Source organism: Balaenoptera acutorostrata, chromosome 6 (assembly GCF_949987535.1).
Source record: "Balaenoptera acutorostrata chromosome 6, mBalAcu1.1, whole genome shotgun sequence".
In the NCBI taxonomy this organism is placed as follows: Eukaryota; Metazoa; Chordata; class Mammalia; order Artiodactyla; family Balaenopteridae; genus Balaenoptera; species Balaenoptera acutorostrata.
The window spans coordinates 41074760-41091239 of record NC_080069.1 but is presented as its reverse complement, the minus strand read 5'-3'; the positions used below and the strand labels follow the sequence as shown (position 1 = coordinate 41091239).

Genomic DNA, 16480 nt, shown 5'->3' with positions numbered 1-16480 from the left:
AACTTTAAAACGTCTTGGAAACGTCTTGGGGGTTTCTACTATGATGTCATCTATTTTGTCACTTAGGAATCTGATGAAGATTCATGCACATTACCCACAGAATTCTATGTAATAGACCCTTCCCTGTTCCTGCTGGGTTTTCATAGGCAAGCTCACAGAGAGTTTGTCCCTCCACATAAGGTCATGGCAGGATAGCTATAGCATCAGAGCTCCTGGGTCAGAACTTGAGCTCCATCACACACTAGCTGTCTAACCTTGAGCAAGCTGCTTCACTCTCTGGGCCTCAGTTTTCTCACCAGTAAAGAGAGTGCAATAATAGAACCTATCTCTTAGGGTTATAGTGACATTAAAAGGGCTGATTTGGGCAAAGAGCTTAGAAGACAGCCCCACAGAAAGTAGATTAGCTGTTATCTATTGTGTAAGTTATTCCCTCATCTTTCTCCGTCTGTGGCCAGTGAAGTATTTGAAGTCAAGGAATCCATTTTCTTTATTTTTGCATCATGCATTACAGTGTCTACTCTTTGGTCAGTTCTCAGTAAATGTTTGTAGAATGAATTGATGTTAAGTATTATATATGTTTTATATATTATATGTACTAGACACTATATGTCTTATATTGTGTAAGTAATGTATATACATACAATATACTTCATTTTGTATATCATATGCTATGTAATAGATTATATATATATGCCATAGGTATGGTATGGTACTTAAATATAGGCGGTTAATTATTTAATAGTAGGATTTCTGAAAAAGAATCTAAATCTTCGTGTGGGCTCAATATTGTGCTGGTTAAAGCCAGCCAGTTCTCTGATATGGCTGAGTAATTAATCAGTTATTTTAGAAATAACTTGGTTTTATAGGCGGGAAAAGAAAATGAGAATTTGGGTAGATATTTGTTGTTGAATTTTATTCTTTTCCCTATATATAAAAATTATTCAGGAGTCATCTTATGTTGTGCACAGATTTCTCCCCCTTAAATTAAGATGTTAACATCTGCTACAGTTGTGGTTGGAACCGTGTGCAGAAATCCTTTGCATTTCTTCCCTGTGTTTCATGTGTCCCGTAAAATCGGTTGTAAGTTTAAAACTAAGTTGCTCGGTAATGAGACTCCCATTTTCTCCTGATTTCTGTTTTGTAATTATATTGTATTTACGTTTTCAAGCATATTCCATGTTGTGTCTTAATTTTGATTTTTATTTATTATGTTCTTTTAATAGTGACCGTACTTGCATGTTAATTTCCATTGGTTTTTCTTTTGAGCATGACTTATGTTTTATTTTGTGTTTCTTTTAGGTTTTGTTTTGTTTCATAAGATCCCACTGGATGGGTAGCTGAAATAAAGGAAAAGACAGAGAAGGGGGCTGTGGTGCTTGTTGGTTGGTGCTGCCTTGTAAGCTGGACTCTTGGGGCTGGCATTGGCTTCTCCCGGGAAGTGCCACTGATCTGGGGTTTTCTGGTAGATGTGGGTGGTGTTTGCAGGAGATACTGCACGAAGCCTGCAGGTGCTGTGAGCTGTGAATGGGGGACACCAATGCAGAGACAGCTCACAGGCAGCTAAGAAAGTCAAGAAAACATCTTAAATTAATGCTTCTCTTTTGTTCTCACAATCGTTCAAATACAAAATGGAAATGAAATGCCATTGGATTGTGCTTCTCTTTGGAAAGGTGTGCTGTTTGACCATACTGGAAATGTATTGATTTTCAATGTTTCTGTTTATTAAAGGTGAACTGCAAAGTTTAAAAAAATCTAAATTTAGGGACAGGTGTAAGTACACACTAAACAGTCTAATCTCCATTTAACACGAATTTTAGCATTGTTTTCTGCTGTTGTTTAATCAGTACTGAATTCAAAAAGTTTCACTTTTCCACCTAGAAGGCAGTGACTAAAAGAGTTAAGGGCATATCCACCATCGCTGTGGGGACTTGGGGATGTCCCGAGAGGTTCTTTCCTCTTCACTGGCCATGAAGGTCCAGAGCCATGCAGTCAACAGTAATGATTTCCTTAAAGTTTATCATCAGGCAAAAAAAAAAAAAAAAAAAAAAGAAAAGAAAAAGCTATTTGGTCAGGGGCTGTGGATTTCAGTTAGTCATAGTCAGTTCCAGAAAAAAGAGTGAAATATATGCATATGGTGCATATGTCCTTTTATTTGACCTCTGTGATCCACCTGCTTTTTAGAAGTTTGCCGAGTAAGAAGGCCGCAGCGTCTCATGCTGTTCCCATGACAGAAGTGCAGCTTTTCTACTCTGAAAAGGCCTGCGAGCAGAATGGCTGGCCTGCTGTGAGCAGGAGACTCTATTCTAAGAAGCCTAGTCCCCCTACAACGTACTACACTCTGCTGGGTTTTCCTGGGCTGGACGGCTCTTCCTGACCCCAGCAGCACAGAGGTGGCAGGTCGCTAATGAATATGTGCTTTATAATGTCCAGCTTCAATGCTGCAAGGGCAGCCTTAGAGCTACAGAATCCTGCATCTCTGACTTAGTCTTATGTGGACACCTGTCTCACGCACTTGGCCTTCACGGTGGCCTTTGTATGCTTTGCTTAGTGTGTAGCAGGCAGGATCCCTGTCCTGAAGTGAGGTTTGGCTGCCGCTGCCCCGCTTCACACCTTTCTTGTCAGGGGAACTTCAGAGCCAGGCCTGGAGCATTTTGTTTGAAAACACAATTGGCTCTGACTGTTAACGTCTGCATATAGATGCCACAGCTGAACTGGAAACTTACTGACGTTTTTAAAAAGCCTTTTTTGGAGGGGAGATGGTTACTCAAGTTTTGCAGTTCAGCTTTAAGGTTTTATAGTTTTTTAACTAGTCCAACATGTTCGGAAACATTGTTTTGAATCCTGTGTAACCAAGGCATTAATCTCAATAAACCAGGATCCATTTAGGCACCGCTTGATATAAAAAGGTTATGCGTGATGAATATTTTATACTGTATCTTTTACATTAGCCGCTAAGTATGTTATTGCTTGATGCAGACATTTCACGGAGTCCTATGGATTACAGCATTTGACTTGGCTATTCTATACCCACTCCTGAAAGAAGGGCGGTTTCTCCAAAGCATAAACAGGCTGCTGTTCTCAGAAGCTGTCTTTCCAAAAAGATATTTGAATGTGAGGGCAGGTGACCCTGCGTATGGGGAGGTCTGAATATTCTCTGAATTCCCATTTTCTTGCTCACTGTTGAATGACTGTTCCTGTCACTACTTAGATTTTGATCTTTCCCAAAAGTGTTGATTTACAAAAAGGCCAGCTAATTGTAGAAATCCTGCCCCCTGAAAGAAAAATGAAATTCAAACTGAGAGCCAAGCAGAGGCTGTCAGGACGGCAAGGGTTCTTAAATATCGGCCATTTGGTACAATTTTTTTTAAAGCTTTTATGTTATTCCATGGAGCTATAAAAAAGGCAATGAACTGTTTAAGGACTATTTTAGAAGTATCCCAGACCCTAAAAAAAAAAAAAAAAAAAAAAAGAATATTTGCCCTCAACAGCTAAAAGAATTGCAAGCTAGATTTTTGTTTTAAAATGGAGAAAAGTGGACAGATAAGGCAATTGAATCTATCAAAGAGCAGTTGACATCTCCTAGGGAACGATGAAGCCATCAGGCTATTAGAAAATGGTTTCGTATGGTCTTGTGTTCTTTTCATTTTTTTTTTTAATCCCTGAAGACCTCAATCAGTAACCCAGCTTCTCATTTCTATACTCCAGACCACCTCTGTCATCCTTTGCTTTTGATGTCCCCTATAAGGAATCTTTTTCGAGCTTCCTAAAGGCACGTCTCGTGCATTTGTTCAGCATTAGAGAAGGAAAGGCGGCAGTTTTGCTGAAATCAAGTCTGTCACCCTCCAACAAGGCTGTGGCATTTCAGTGCCAGGCAGGTACCCTAACTGAACAACGTGGGCCGGATAAGTGAACACCCCCCGCTCCAGTGGCGCAGCTGTCACCTAGACCCAGCCAACTCGTGCCTCCCAGGGATAGGCCCAAATTTCCAAACTTTCTGATTCTTTAAGAGAAACTTGAAACCTGGACATTTTATCTGAAATGTCCCTAGTTTTAAAAAGTTGGCTCAGTTATTTTTAAAACATTATGTAGGCCAACAAAACATGTCTGCGGGCTGCCAGTTTGTTACTTTGGTCTTAAAGCAAGATCATTGTTCTCTTACCGTATCCCGCTGTCTTGTCTTTGCTAAAGCACTTCCTGGCACCACCATCGAGCGCTTTAGTACCCTTGAGTTTAGCAACCCAGGGATCTGCAGCATGTCACTTAATTTGGGGCTGTCTTATAGCTTCGCTAGCTGGGACCTTGGCTCTCTCACCCTGCCTGGAACTCTCTTGTAGCAATGCTTTCCCCCAATCCCTCAGTGGGCCCCAGTTCCACGTGGCCAGAGGCACCTAGTGAGTCCTACTTCCTGTTTTGTCTGACACGACTTTCTTTTCACCAGTGTTCATGTCGCTCGGCCCTCTCAGGTGCAGCCAGGTTCAGATGGGAAAGCACATGGCCCCATTTCATGGGTGTCCTTAACATACCGATAGGGCCGTTGGTAGAAGAAAAACAGGTGTGTCTTCTTCAAGAGGCGTGGTTCAGGTCCTGTATCTTGAATCGGGTCCCACTGAGACCCTCCGAGGCAGCTGAGAAAGATGAAGAAACTCCCACTGTCATCATTTGATACATCAGTCTGAGGCCAAAGGAGGTCCATCTCTCAACAGGCGAAGTGAATCCCCACAAACTTTAGAGACAGTCAGATTCAAGGATTTTCCCTCCTGGTCTGCAGCAGGGACTGGTTTCTTTTTGACCCGCGGAGTCCTCTTTCCAAGAGTAGGGAGCAGAGATGAGACGTGAACAATCCCAGCTCCAAGCCCGCAATGCAGAACCCAGAGCTTTGCTTTTAGCTCCAAGTCCTTCAGGTAATCCTGAATCACACCCAGAGTGGTTGAGGCTTGCAGCTCCCCCTCAGACAGAGCAGAGGCCATCAGGATTCAGCAGTTGGAGGAGTAAACAGCTCAAGGAGTACAGGCAGGAATTCAGGTCACTGCCAGGAGTGAGGGCCAGCATGATGGAGGCGCTCCTGCTTTTCCTCTCCTCTTTTTTTTTTCTTGATTGTCTTAAAAACCTTGGCTCTTTTCTCTCTCTCTAACACTCTAAATTGACTCCATGACAAACTGAGAGTTTATTTTTATTTGCTTTATTGGTTGCTTTGCACACACCATTTTTTTTTTCCATTGCAAAATGGAATCAAAGCAGTAACCGGGACCGATATTAACTCTTCTCTCCCTCCACCCGAGAGTGGATGATTTCCACTTTCACCTGCTCTATTGTTTTCTGTCTAGAACTCCTCCCTTTGTCTTCATCTAATTTCCTCCCACTACAATAGGAGCTCATTTCATCTTCTTTTGTCCAGACTCTAGGTAACAGACAGATTCCATAAAATCCAGGGTCTTCCCAGGGTTGCTGCATGCAGCCACGTGGGCTGTGCCACTCCTGTGTGGTCAAGGTCGGCGGACCCCTCGGGGTTCTGCCACTCAGCAGACTGGACTCCCAGGAAACTAGGACAGAAGTAGACATTCTATTAAATGCGTTCTGTTGTGTTCACACACCTACAGCACCTGCAAACCATGTCAGGTTTATTCAAGCGCACCTGGGAAGGTTAAGGACCCTGCTGGACAGGGCAAGGATGTAATTTTCTGCAGGGTGCTGCCAGGCTGAATTAAGTTAACAGAGTTCCTAATCCAGAAAGTGACATGAAAACGGTTGTTACAGAAGGCAGTTTTCATCTCAAGTTAGCCCATTTCCTTGTTTTGGTCTTCAGGAACAAAGGGACCTCCCAGCCATCTGATTTTTACAGAGAAATCACCCTGAGTTTAATTCAGGCTAATGTGGCTTGGAGCCTTGGGCTGGTCATTAGTGAGCACCCAAGATGGGTTGACATTGGCTATGTCAGGAGTCTTAGTTTTCACAGAAAAATAAGTGTGTGAAAGGCAAAGAAAAGAACAGAGATTTTCACCACCTTTATTTTAAGACAGTCTAGTTATGAATGGAGCTTCTATAAACAAATATAAAATAGCAAGAGATTCTATTCACAATGTATACATATGTCAAATCATCACACTGTACACTTTCAATATCTTACAATTTTCTTTGTTGATTATACCTCAATGAAGCTGAAAAGACAAAAAGGAAAAAAATAGCAAGAGACTCCAGAGAAAGACAAATCCTCATTTCGTGTTCAGATCCATTTGCTGTAATCCATATAGGCAGCTTGTGAATCATTCTCATGTCCTGTTTTTCTCCCCATAATGTTCCAGGTCTTAAAGTCATTTTTTTCATGTTTCCTGTAAATAATGGATAATCATTTTTATTTTATTTTTAAGTGCTGTTTTAACAATGTGGATAGACCATAAATGTACTTGCTGAATTCATTCATTTTTTTTTAACAAACCAATAAAATTTTATAATTTATCTCCATGTGTCTTGCATTCTCTGTAGGGACTTGTATGTTTCCGCCCTTCTTCAAATACATACCATCACCCCGTGTGTCGTTAGTGGTCTCCAAGACTAAAGGTGTTAGAAGAAAGTGTGAGAAATGTCACTGGGAGTTTGGGGGGAGTCCCAAACCCACTGTAGATTCTGGAATAAGTCTCTTCTAAAAATACGGCTTTTAAGATTTTCATCAATGTGAGTTATACATTTATGGTTTACTGATTCCTGCATCAGATCTATTTTCATTGGCTAAAAGGCAATCCTAAAAAACAACAGAAAAGTTTAAGGGAATTAAAAAAATAAAACTTATATCCAGTGAGAAATTCTTTGCTATTTTCAAAACTTGGAATGACTTGGGTTCCTGAAGGAGGTATACTTGGTGCTCTGCCCCTCCATTCTAAGTAACTTTGTGGTCAAATGAACATGATGACCTGTGCTTCATGGGAGGGGGTGAGAGAGGAAGACAAGTGGGCATGAAGATAAGGTACCATCCTGAACCTTGACTGTTAACCTGGTGCCTGTACTTCGCACCCCTTTGGTCTCCATTTCCTGCCTGGCCACACTGTCTCTTCCTCATTTTCCCCTTTTTGGATAGGAGCTAAAAGCAAGGTTCCTAGCTCAGATTCATTTGAGACTGCTTTCACGTTCCCGTAACCTTGCAAAGGTTTTTGCTCCAAATCGAAGACTTAGGGATTAGAAAAACGTGACCTGATGTTTTACTGAGCCAAGTATGCTGACTCTCTTCAAAGAGCCTGGTTTAGTGCTGGTGACTTGTGCTTTTTCTAAAGGCCCTTTTAAATTTGCTGAGCTGAGAACAGGTTTTGTTGGACATTGGAAAGTTGTATGGTAATTTGAGGTGGTAGGCATTGGACACAGACTATGGAGGTTTGAATCCCAGCTTTGCTCACAAACTGAATGACCTTGGGAAAGCTATTTCATGACTCCATTCCTCAGATGATGCTGATAGTAGTAGTGCCTCCGCACTGGGCTCCTATGAGAGTTGAATGAGACAGTGCACGCGGCGGGGGGCACTCGGTATCACTAATAAAAATACTTGGAAGGACGTGGGTTTGCACTGCGCTTGGGTGTGCCTCCGTAAATGCCCTGGAATCACAGACTCATTTGCATGTATTGGTCATACGGCGATTGCGTGGGTACAAATAACGGAATCTAAATGAAGGGGAACTTCCCTCCCTGGGTCATTCTGCATGTGATCCAAGCAGTGAAGACCACTTTGGAACTTTCTCAGGAGTTATCCTAATTCTGTTCCTAGATTCCCTCCAGGTGATTCTTGCACATTGATGATAATCAGATTTGATTTGGATAAAATAAGAGGACATGGTCTGTTCGGACCTATATTATGATTATTCAGTGAGTTCGAATGATGCTTTGTAGTTTGAGGATTCTGGAAGAAAAGCACTGAAGGTCGTATCCCAAATCTGGTCTTCCTCTTTTGTTCTCACTTCGTTAATTCAGAATTTTTAATCATTTGGATGGGGGTCTCCATTAACTGACTTTTGAATAATCCACTTGAAAATCTTTGCCTAAGAATAAAAATAACAAACGAATTGGCTGAGAGATTGTTTGAAAGGAAAGACTTGCTTCAAGTTCCCTTAGAAACAAGTATTTACAGGCAGTGGGTTACAAATAACTTTTCTGCTTTCTGAGATAGTTTTTCGTGATAGCTCTAGCAGGCAACACATGATTGGTCACGTTTGAAATAATAAAATTTCATTTATTTAGGAAACATTTGGTAATTTGGGCTTTTTTCTTGTTAAATCATTTTAAGTAAGTGGCGCTGAAGTTTTTACCAGCACTTAATTTAAGGTACTTTTACTGTTGTTACCACCTTTTCTAACACATTTTAAAGCAATATTTACCATAGGATCTAAAAGGTAGCCATAGTTAATAGGTGTTGATTTCCAACTGTGTGCCAAGCCCTGTTTTAAGTGCTTTCTGGTTCTCTCAATAACCCTATGAGGCCGAAGCTAATATTGCTCCTATTTGAAAGGTTAGGAAACTGAGGAACAGAATGACTGAGGGGCTTGCCCCAGGTTACCTAGCTAACAAGTGGTAACACCAGGATTTGAATTCAGGTAGGCTGGCTCTGAGAGCTGGTGCTTGAAACAGCTAGTGGGCATGGGCTGGACCTTTGAGCAGGGCCAGGACTGGGGTGAGGCCAGCGAGGTGGCTAGGGAACCCTCAGGAACATGCAAATGCCCAGTGGTCACTCCTACCAGCACTAGCAGTTGAGCAGAGATTATTGTTGTCAAGATGCAGGATTGGGGCTTCCCTGGTGGTGCAGTTGGTTAAGAATCTGCCTGCCAATGCAGGGGACATGGGTTTGAGCCCTGGTCTGGGAAGATCCCACAGGCTGTGGAGCAACTAAGCCCGTGCACCACAACTACTGAGCCTGTGCTCTAGAGCCCGCGAACCACAACTACTGAGCCCACCTGCCACAACTACTGAAGCCCGTGCGCCTAGAGCCCGTGCTCCACAACAAGAGAACCCACCGCAATGAGAAGCCCACGCACTGCCACAAAAAGTAGCCCCCGCTTGCCGCAACTAGAGAAAACCCGCACGCAGCAACGAAGACCCAACGCAGCCAAAAATAAATTAATTAATAAATAAATTTATATTAAAAAAAAGATGCAGGATTGTAAGGCTAATTGAAGTCACTGGAGAGACTCTTCTATCCCAGTAAACACCTCTCCATTACCCCCAGTAATTCGTGCCTCTCACAAAGCCCTTGCCAATCTTGACTTGCCAGTAAGTGGCACCATAGTGAACTTGGCACGTGCTTTCTAAATTTTACCTTATGAAACAGAGAAGTTGCATCCAGTATGTATTTGTTTGTAATTAGCTAATGAAAACCCAGAGCATGTTTGCTTTGTCCATTGTACCTGAAGAAGGATTTGTTGGTTTTCATGGTTGTAAAGCGAATTTTCTCTTCTCTCTTGAGCTGGAGTACTTCTCGTTCAAATGGAGCAATCACTGCTCTCCGGTGAGGGTATGTGATGGCAGGGAAACCACATTGGGGAGGGTGCGGGTCTGGGACGTGGTGGGAAGCTTCGCTTGAGGACACATCCTGCCACCTCCTTGGAGAGGATCTGCACTTTGGAACAAGGTGTTGGGAGATGCCTGAGTGGCTCCTTGCCTAGGAAACACAACGAGACAGAGCAGCATCTGAGCAGTGCGGTCACGTCGTCGCTCCTGTCCCCTAATGTCTCGTCTGCAGCCAGTGACTGAGAGAGACTGCCAAGGGCACATGCTAATTTTCCAGTCATTTGGTCAAGTCACATCTCACATACCACAAGACCCCGGCGCCTGTGTTTACTGAATTAAAATTTCTGCTCAGCCATAAACTAATGAACAGACAGTTCTCTCTCTCTCTCTTCTTTTAAAAATTTTATTGTGTTCTCAAGGAGGAAAGGCAAAGCCTCTTTTGTGTTGATTTGCCACCCTTCCATCACTTTCAACTAATTCTCATCATACAGTAATTAGTCTTGCTGAATCGCTAAATGAAACTGTAGATTAGATTGCTTTAAGAATTGGCATTCAGCTTCAGATAAGTTCATGCAATTTCACTAAAGACCCTTGAGCCGGGTGGGAAGTACAGAGGCGCCAGCACTGTTTGGCCTTTTGGGGGAGTTCTAGGTTTTTAACATGAACTAAGACAGTCTATTAGGGTGCTTCAGGCTTTTCAGAGATTACTCCCTGGACAAAGTTTTCTCTCTGCATTTACCCAGGCACCTGGATTTGGGGGAGGCCAGCTACCTCTCCATGGCCCTCCTGCTCTAAACACTGTTGAGTTGAATGCCGATGAGCTCCTCTGTCCCTTCAACCCTAGAGGTGGGAAAAGCTTCCCACTATGGTCAATCTCCATGCCTCACCGCCTCTTGCGTGTCCCTTTAACCTGCCCGTATGTCTCTACATCATCCCGTGAATTCTTTTTCCTTGACACGGCTCCAACTGAGACACAAGTATACTAAATTCTTCAATACATTATCTTGTTTTATCTTAGATCAAGTCTATTCAAAATTCAATAAGTATTAATCGTCAATTATAGGTCAGACATGAGCCAGGTATTGCGGGGATTACCACAGTTATCAAAACAGACACCATCTTTGACCTCCCGGGCTATGGTTATACAGTTACAGTGTCTGTAATGTTGACACTGTTATCATGCATACTTTACACGTGAGGAAAAAAAGGCTTGGAAAGTTAAGTAACTTGTGCAAGGTCACACAAATAAGATCTCTCTACCTAGGAAATCCATACTTTTGGCCCTGACTCTCTAAGGACAGTGCTTTTTTTGTCTCTTGAGGGAGCCTCGGCTGCCTGCTCCGAGATGGTCATCAGACCTCTGGTCTTCACCTTGGTGGCTCTAATTCTTTTTGACCCAGTGTAAACTGGTGAAAGCTATCCCAGGCCTTGGTACCTTGGTACCTATTTTCTCTTTTCTTTTCTTTTCCTTTTATTATTTTTCCCCTCTACTTTTCCTCTGGTTCCCTTTCCACCCAACACAAACACACACAAATATGCTTTATCCTTTCTTTAATTTTCACAATAAAAGTTAAAGTTTTAAAAATTTAAATTTTAAATTTACAATTGGTTGGGTGGAATAGGTTCGTTGAAGTGGGATGGTGTGTGTGTCTGAATGAGAGAGAGAGAGATAGAGAGCAAGAGAGAGGCACCAGCAAGGAAAGACTCAATTCACACACACACACATATACACACACATATACATATACACACATACACTTGTGGAATAGGAATATTGCATATGTTAAGCCTTGTTTGAATAAATGGGAAGTTAATCCCAGTACATATGCCATTTATACCATTATCCCCTCCCCATTAATGCTCACTTGGCGTTAATGCTCCTTTAAAGAAAGACTTTCCATATTGTATTTTTTGCTTTTTGCTTTTACTTCCTTATAAATAGCAAAAAGTTTTGCTGAGAAAAAGTTACTACAAATCCCAAAAGGTTGGTGTTCCATTCTGAGCTCCAAGATAGAAGGATTGAGTGGATTTCAAACTTGGCAAAATTTCTGACTTGGCAAATGCTTCCATCCTTATTTATGACAGCTTGGAGACTTCCATTTTCCAGGGCTTATAAACGATGCTGCTGATTTCGTCTCCCTTTTCTATTTTGCTGTGAATTATGAAGTAACCAGCCTGAAGTCTTCCTTTTAACATTAACCCTCTTAACATCATAAGTGTGTGTGTGTGTGTGTGTGTGTGAGCGTGTGTGTATGTCTTACTGTGTTCTTTCTTTTCTTGGTTGAAAGGCACATTTTGCATTTTCACACAGGCAGTGAACTTCCCTTTTTCTGCCTTTCCACAAAACGACAGTCGGAAAGGTTGAGGTCTGAGGTGTGGAGAACAATAGCCTTGTGGTCTTTATTGTGACCACGGAGGACTTCTTGGCCAGCAATTTTCTAAAGGACTGTACATCTCGTCCCCAAATGGCAATTTAACAGCTGGGACTCTAGAGCAAGACAGGTAATCTGGAAAGTCTCAGGAATTTTTTCCCAGAGGTGTGAACTCATCTTCTGGGGATCTCCCTGCCCATTTTCTCAGTAGATAAGTGTCAAAACAGAGGAACTACTGAGAAGCTGTCTCCTCCTCCTTCTTTCATCTCCCCCTCCTCCTCCTTGTTTTTCTTTTCCTCTTGACTCCATACCCAGTTCCTTGAAGCCCACTCATCTTAAGCTCATCTTGTAAGTACTTCCTTCTTTGGATTCCTGTTACCTCACAGAAGTCAGGAGCCTCTGATTATTAGGTAGAGCTGACGGATTTTTCGGAATACAGGCAGGAGGAATTTTCAAATGCAGAATGTGTCCTTAGAGAAGCAGGCGCCAAGAGGGGATTAAAGCTGCAAGGATTTTTAATCAGGAGAAACTCTTGCATGAGAAAATGGAGAAGGAGCTGGAAAAGACAGCGGAGCATCAGAGTACAGTGCAAGCATGGCCACAGGGGGATGGGGGGAGAGAAGAAAGGCTGGGTCAAGCATCCCAGACTGCCATCCAATCTGAGGAAGTGTGGGCAGAGCTATTAGGGGTAGATTTGGGTGATTTGGGGCTGCTGGGACTCTGGGAGCCAGAGTGGGCCATCAGAGGTGTCCCTGGTCTCCTGGGATGCGTCTGCCTTAGAATTCCTGACCACACTCAGTCATTGGTGCTGGAGCAGCCCATGGGGGCATGGACCCTGTGCAAACGAGGGGGTAGATTTCAGAGCACAGATGGATTTCAGGGTGTGGCTTGATCAATCATGCTCCCTGAAGTTGAGGGTCCACAGGGTGCTCTCATACAATAGGAGCAGTCTTATCTGACCTCCACTTAAGCAATGTACTGGATAATTTCTGCTCCCCCCCCCCCTGTAAATCATACTGCCCATCTGACAGTGCCCTGAACACTCCTGGCTGGACCACTGGGTTCCAGCGTTCAAGGGAACCGTTACCTCCTTAAATGACCTACTACCAGTTACACTGGTTTAAAGGGCTTCAGCTATAATCATTGTTTTGTTTTTTTTTTAAAGAAGTACACAGACTGGGCAAGTCAACATTTTGAAATTTTTGAAATGTTTAAAATGCAGCCATCCTTTTATTTATGGCAACATGAAGCAACATCTGAAACTAAGACCTGCTTTTGTTTTTCTCGCCTATCTCCCCAAACCACCAGTGATTCGATTTCATTTCATTTTGTGTTCCGTGTCAAACAAATGTCCTATTGTGGCAGCTCTCCTCATCGATTCAGCTTCTTTCGGAAGAGTGTTTATGGAAGTGTACATCAGTACCTTGCCAGGCATGAGGAAAGAGCTGGAGAGGAAAAGAGAGAGGCGTCCTCTTACACAATTCTTCACCCCTGCTCTCCGGCAGCCTCGAGTTGAATCGTTTTCAAGAAAAATCCTTATTCGGATTCAGCAGACTTTACTGAGTGCTTTCCATGGGGCTACACCATAGGTTGCCAACTCCACTGACTCCGGAGACCAGAAGGGTCATGGGAATGAGTAGGTGGGCCAGCGGGGATTGGCCCCGTGCATGGGCACAGCTGCCCTCCGCCCCTGCCAATGTTGCTGTGCAGGAATACAGGCTCAGGGTAGCCAGATCTTCTGATTTTTCAAGGCAAGGGGAGAGCTGGGGTTTTGTGTGAAATCTCCCAGTTTTTAAACGTTGGCAAGGCCCTTCACATTTTTTACGGTCTCCGCGAGCCAAACAAAACACGTCCTTTTGCCAGATTTTGCCTCTTGTGACCCTTGTACTGGATATTCAGTGTGCTGCCTTTAGGGTACGTTCCTCCATAATGGCCTAGAGCAGACACTGGTCTTTTGGTCAAGCTTCCTGGAGGCTGACTCTGCCCTGAGGATGCCCTTGGGAGTGACGGGTGAAGGGCGTGTCCCAGGGCTGCCTGGGGGAGGAGTGGGGAAGGCAGGACAGGGCAGGGGCCTCACAGGAGAATGGTTTCAGACAAAGCCTGGTGGAGGGGGAACCCCTGAGTGTAAGTTGCCCCCCAGAGATTTGGTAGTTGGGTTTTCGTATTCGTGTACCCACAGATCATTGGCTGAGGGTCCCAACAGGCAAAAGTGGGCTCCAGTAGCTCAAGGGCAGTCCTCCAGCAATGAGATGCAGTCGCTGGCTGCTGCCCGGGCTGGGCGCACAAGAGCGGGGGCCCCAGGGGCCCCAGCACATCCCACCACCGAGAGCTGTGACCTTGCCAAGCCCATAGGTAAGAAGAATCACAGGTCAAGCCAGAATTTGAACCTTGATCTTCTGACACCCGTCCAGTCCCCGGCTTATTGACACTTTTTCCAGAAAGAGATCAGGGTGCAGAGTTTGGATTATCTTAGATCCTGACTACTTGGTGTGTTGACTCCAGACTCCTAGCTGGTTGACTCTAGACATCTTCTAGACTCTAGACATCCCTAGATGTCTAGACATCCCTAGACTCTAGACATCCTCTTGGGTTGCCTGGAGGGAAGACAGCATGGCTCTTTGGAGAAGGCGGGGGCAGGTCGATAGAAACTAGGAAAGGGCTGTAAACCAGCAACTTCCTAGTCAGAACTGAGAGGGCTCCTGCGAGCTGGGAGCTTGGAGCTCCCAGTTCCAAGTTTTCTTCACTGAGTTTGGTGGTTCATATCTGAGATGTGGACAGTGTTTGGGGTGCTCTGTACCCCAGTGCTGAGCTCTGGGCTTACAAGACACATCTTGCCTGATTCAAACCTAGAGTGTCCTATTTCCTTTGGAGAGCTGAAAATTATTCATGTGTCTAATTTAAAGATATACCCTCTAAACTCCAACCAGTTCGCCTTGCAGGGAATCCATCGGAGGCAGGCAAAAAGGTAGAAGCTACAGCATCACCTGCTAACCAGACATCTCTGGAGTGTGAGGGACCTGGAGGCAAAAAAGATCAGATTTTTTTTTTTTAACTGAATTCACCATGGTGGCCCATGCAGCCCTTGCCCTGTGTCCTCTGCTGTGGTTAATGGCTCACTCCTCCTTCCAAACCTCCAGGTGAGCCAGGACTGCTTCCTCGCCCTCACCTCTTGAAGGCTGTCCTGAAGTCAAGTCAGGTCTTGCTCCCCAATCTTTCAGACCTGCCCTGTGTTTTCCACTCCCATTACCCCTGCCTTCCCTCAGGCCCTTCATATTTGAGAGGAGCAAATGGGTGTTCTTGTCCCCTTGCTTCTATCCCTGAGTCCACAATTTTCCTCCCAAAATACAGATTTGCGTTGGTTGGTCCTGCACTCATATACCTCTGGCCACTCACAAAGCTAAGCAGATCATGTCCAAGCTCCTCAAAAGGGCATTTTCCATCTAGCCTGTCTTTGTAGCCATGTCATCCCCATCTATCACCTCTATTCCTCTTTCCCAAGATGCTCACGCCACCTGGTTTGACCCTCCTCCTCTCACCACCTGTACATTCAGCTGTCAGAGTCCTGCCACTTACTGACTGGGTGACCTTGAACTTGGCACTCACTTCTCAGTCTCAGATTTCCCCTCAAGAATATGATGGGAGCAAAGGTTGAGCTTGTGGGGTAACTTGGAGAATTACATGGGAAACTTATGGCAGGTCAGTAAGACAGCATGTGACATGTTGTAGGTGCTCAGTAGATAATAGCATCGTCATGATGATTATCCTTACTTTTGTCCTTTTTCAAGACCCAGCTCAATCCTTGCCTTTCTCCCAGAAGCTTCCCCAGAATGGCTCACAGAATTCACACCTTCTTTCCTATCCTCCCATAGTAGCATTGCTGCATATTTGATCCTCTGGTGAGGAGAGCCTGGGTCCTCTCTTGCTGCTTTATACTGAATTTCTCCAAAGCCATGGACCACATGATATTCTTTTTTTTTTTTTAAGATTTATTTATTTTATTGATTGATTGATTGATTGCTATGTTGGGTCTTCGTTTCTGTGCTAGGGCTTTCTCCAGTTGCGGCAAGCAGGGGCCACTCTTCATCGCGGTGCGCGGGCTTCTCACTATCGTGGCCTCTCTTGTTGCGGAGCACAGGCTCCAGATGCGCAGGCTCAGCAGTTGTGGCTCACTGGCCTAGTTGCTCCGTGGCATGTGGGATCTTCCCAGACCAGGGCCCAAACCCGTGTCCCCTGCATTAGCAGGCAGATTCTCAACCACTACGCCACCAGGGAAGCCCCCACATGAGATTCTTGACAGAGGTCTCACTGTGCTTCCAAAGAAGCAAAGGAAGTATATGTAATTCTCAGTTGAGTTCACTTTTGTTGAGATTCGAGCTAGTTTTTGGATACAGCTGTGTAAGACCTGAGGCTGAAAGGCTTGATCAGAAATAGGGAGATTCTGAAGTAAAGAAGATCAGTAAATTTTTAGGATCCTGAATGCAGCCTAATTCTCACCATGAACAGTACAGACACAGTTTTCTGGGGAGCTTCTCCATTCCGTGGACCAGGAATATTTTAATGTATTAGTTTCCTAGGGATGCTGTAACAAATTACCACACACTCGGTGGCTTCCAAAAACAGAAATGTAT

General features: G+C 44.1%; 1 protein-coding gene across 9 annotated transcripts in view; it reads left to right on the top strand.

Annotated features, from left to right (window-relative positions):
- Nucleotides 1-16480, top strand: part of NTRK2 (neurotrophic receptor tyrosine kinase 2) — a 372551-nt gene that overhangs the window by 141172 nt on the left and 214899 nt on the right. For 2 of the 9 annotated variants that reach the window (XM_028165079.2, XM_057547999.1), the window contains one exon: nucleotides 1300-6453. The exons of the other annotated variants lie outside the window; for them this stretch is intronic. In XM_028165079.2, coding sequence (XP_028020880.1) covers nucleotides 1300-1337 — 38 coding nt within the window. In that variant the 3' untranslated portion in view covers nucleotides 1338-6453. Of the gene's footprint in view, nucleotides 1-1299; nucleotides 6454-16480 lie in introns of those variants that run through there. 9 annotated transcript variants of the gene reach the window in all.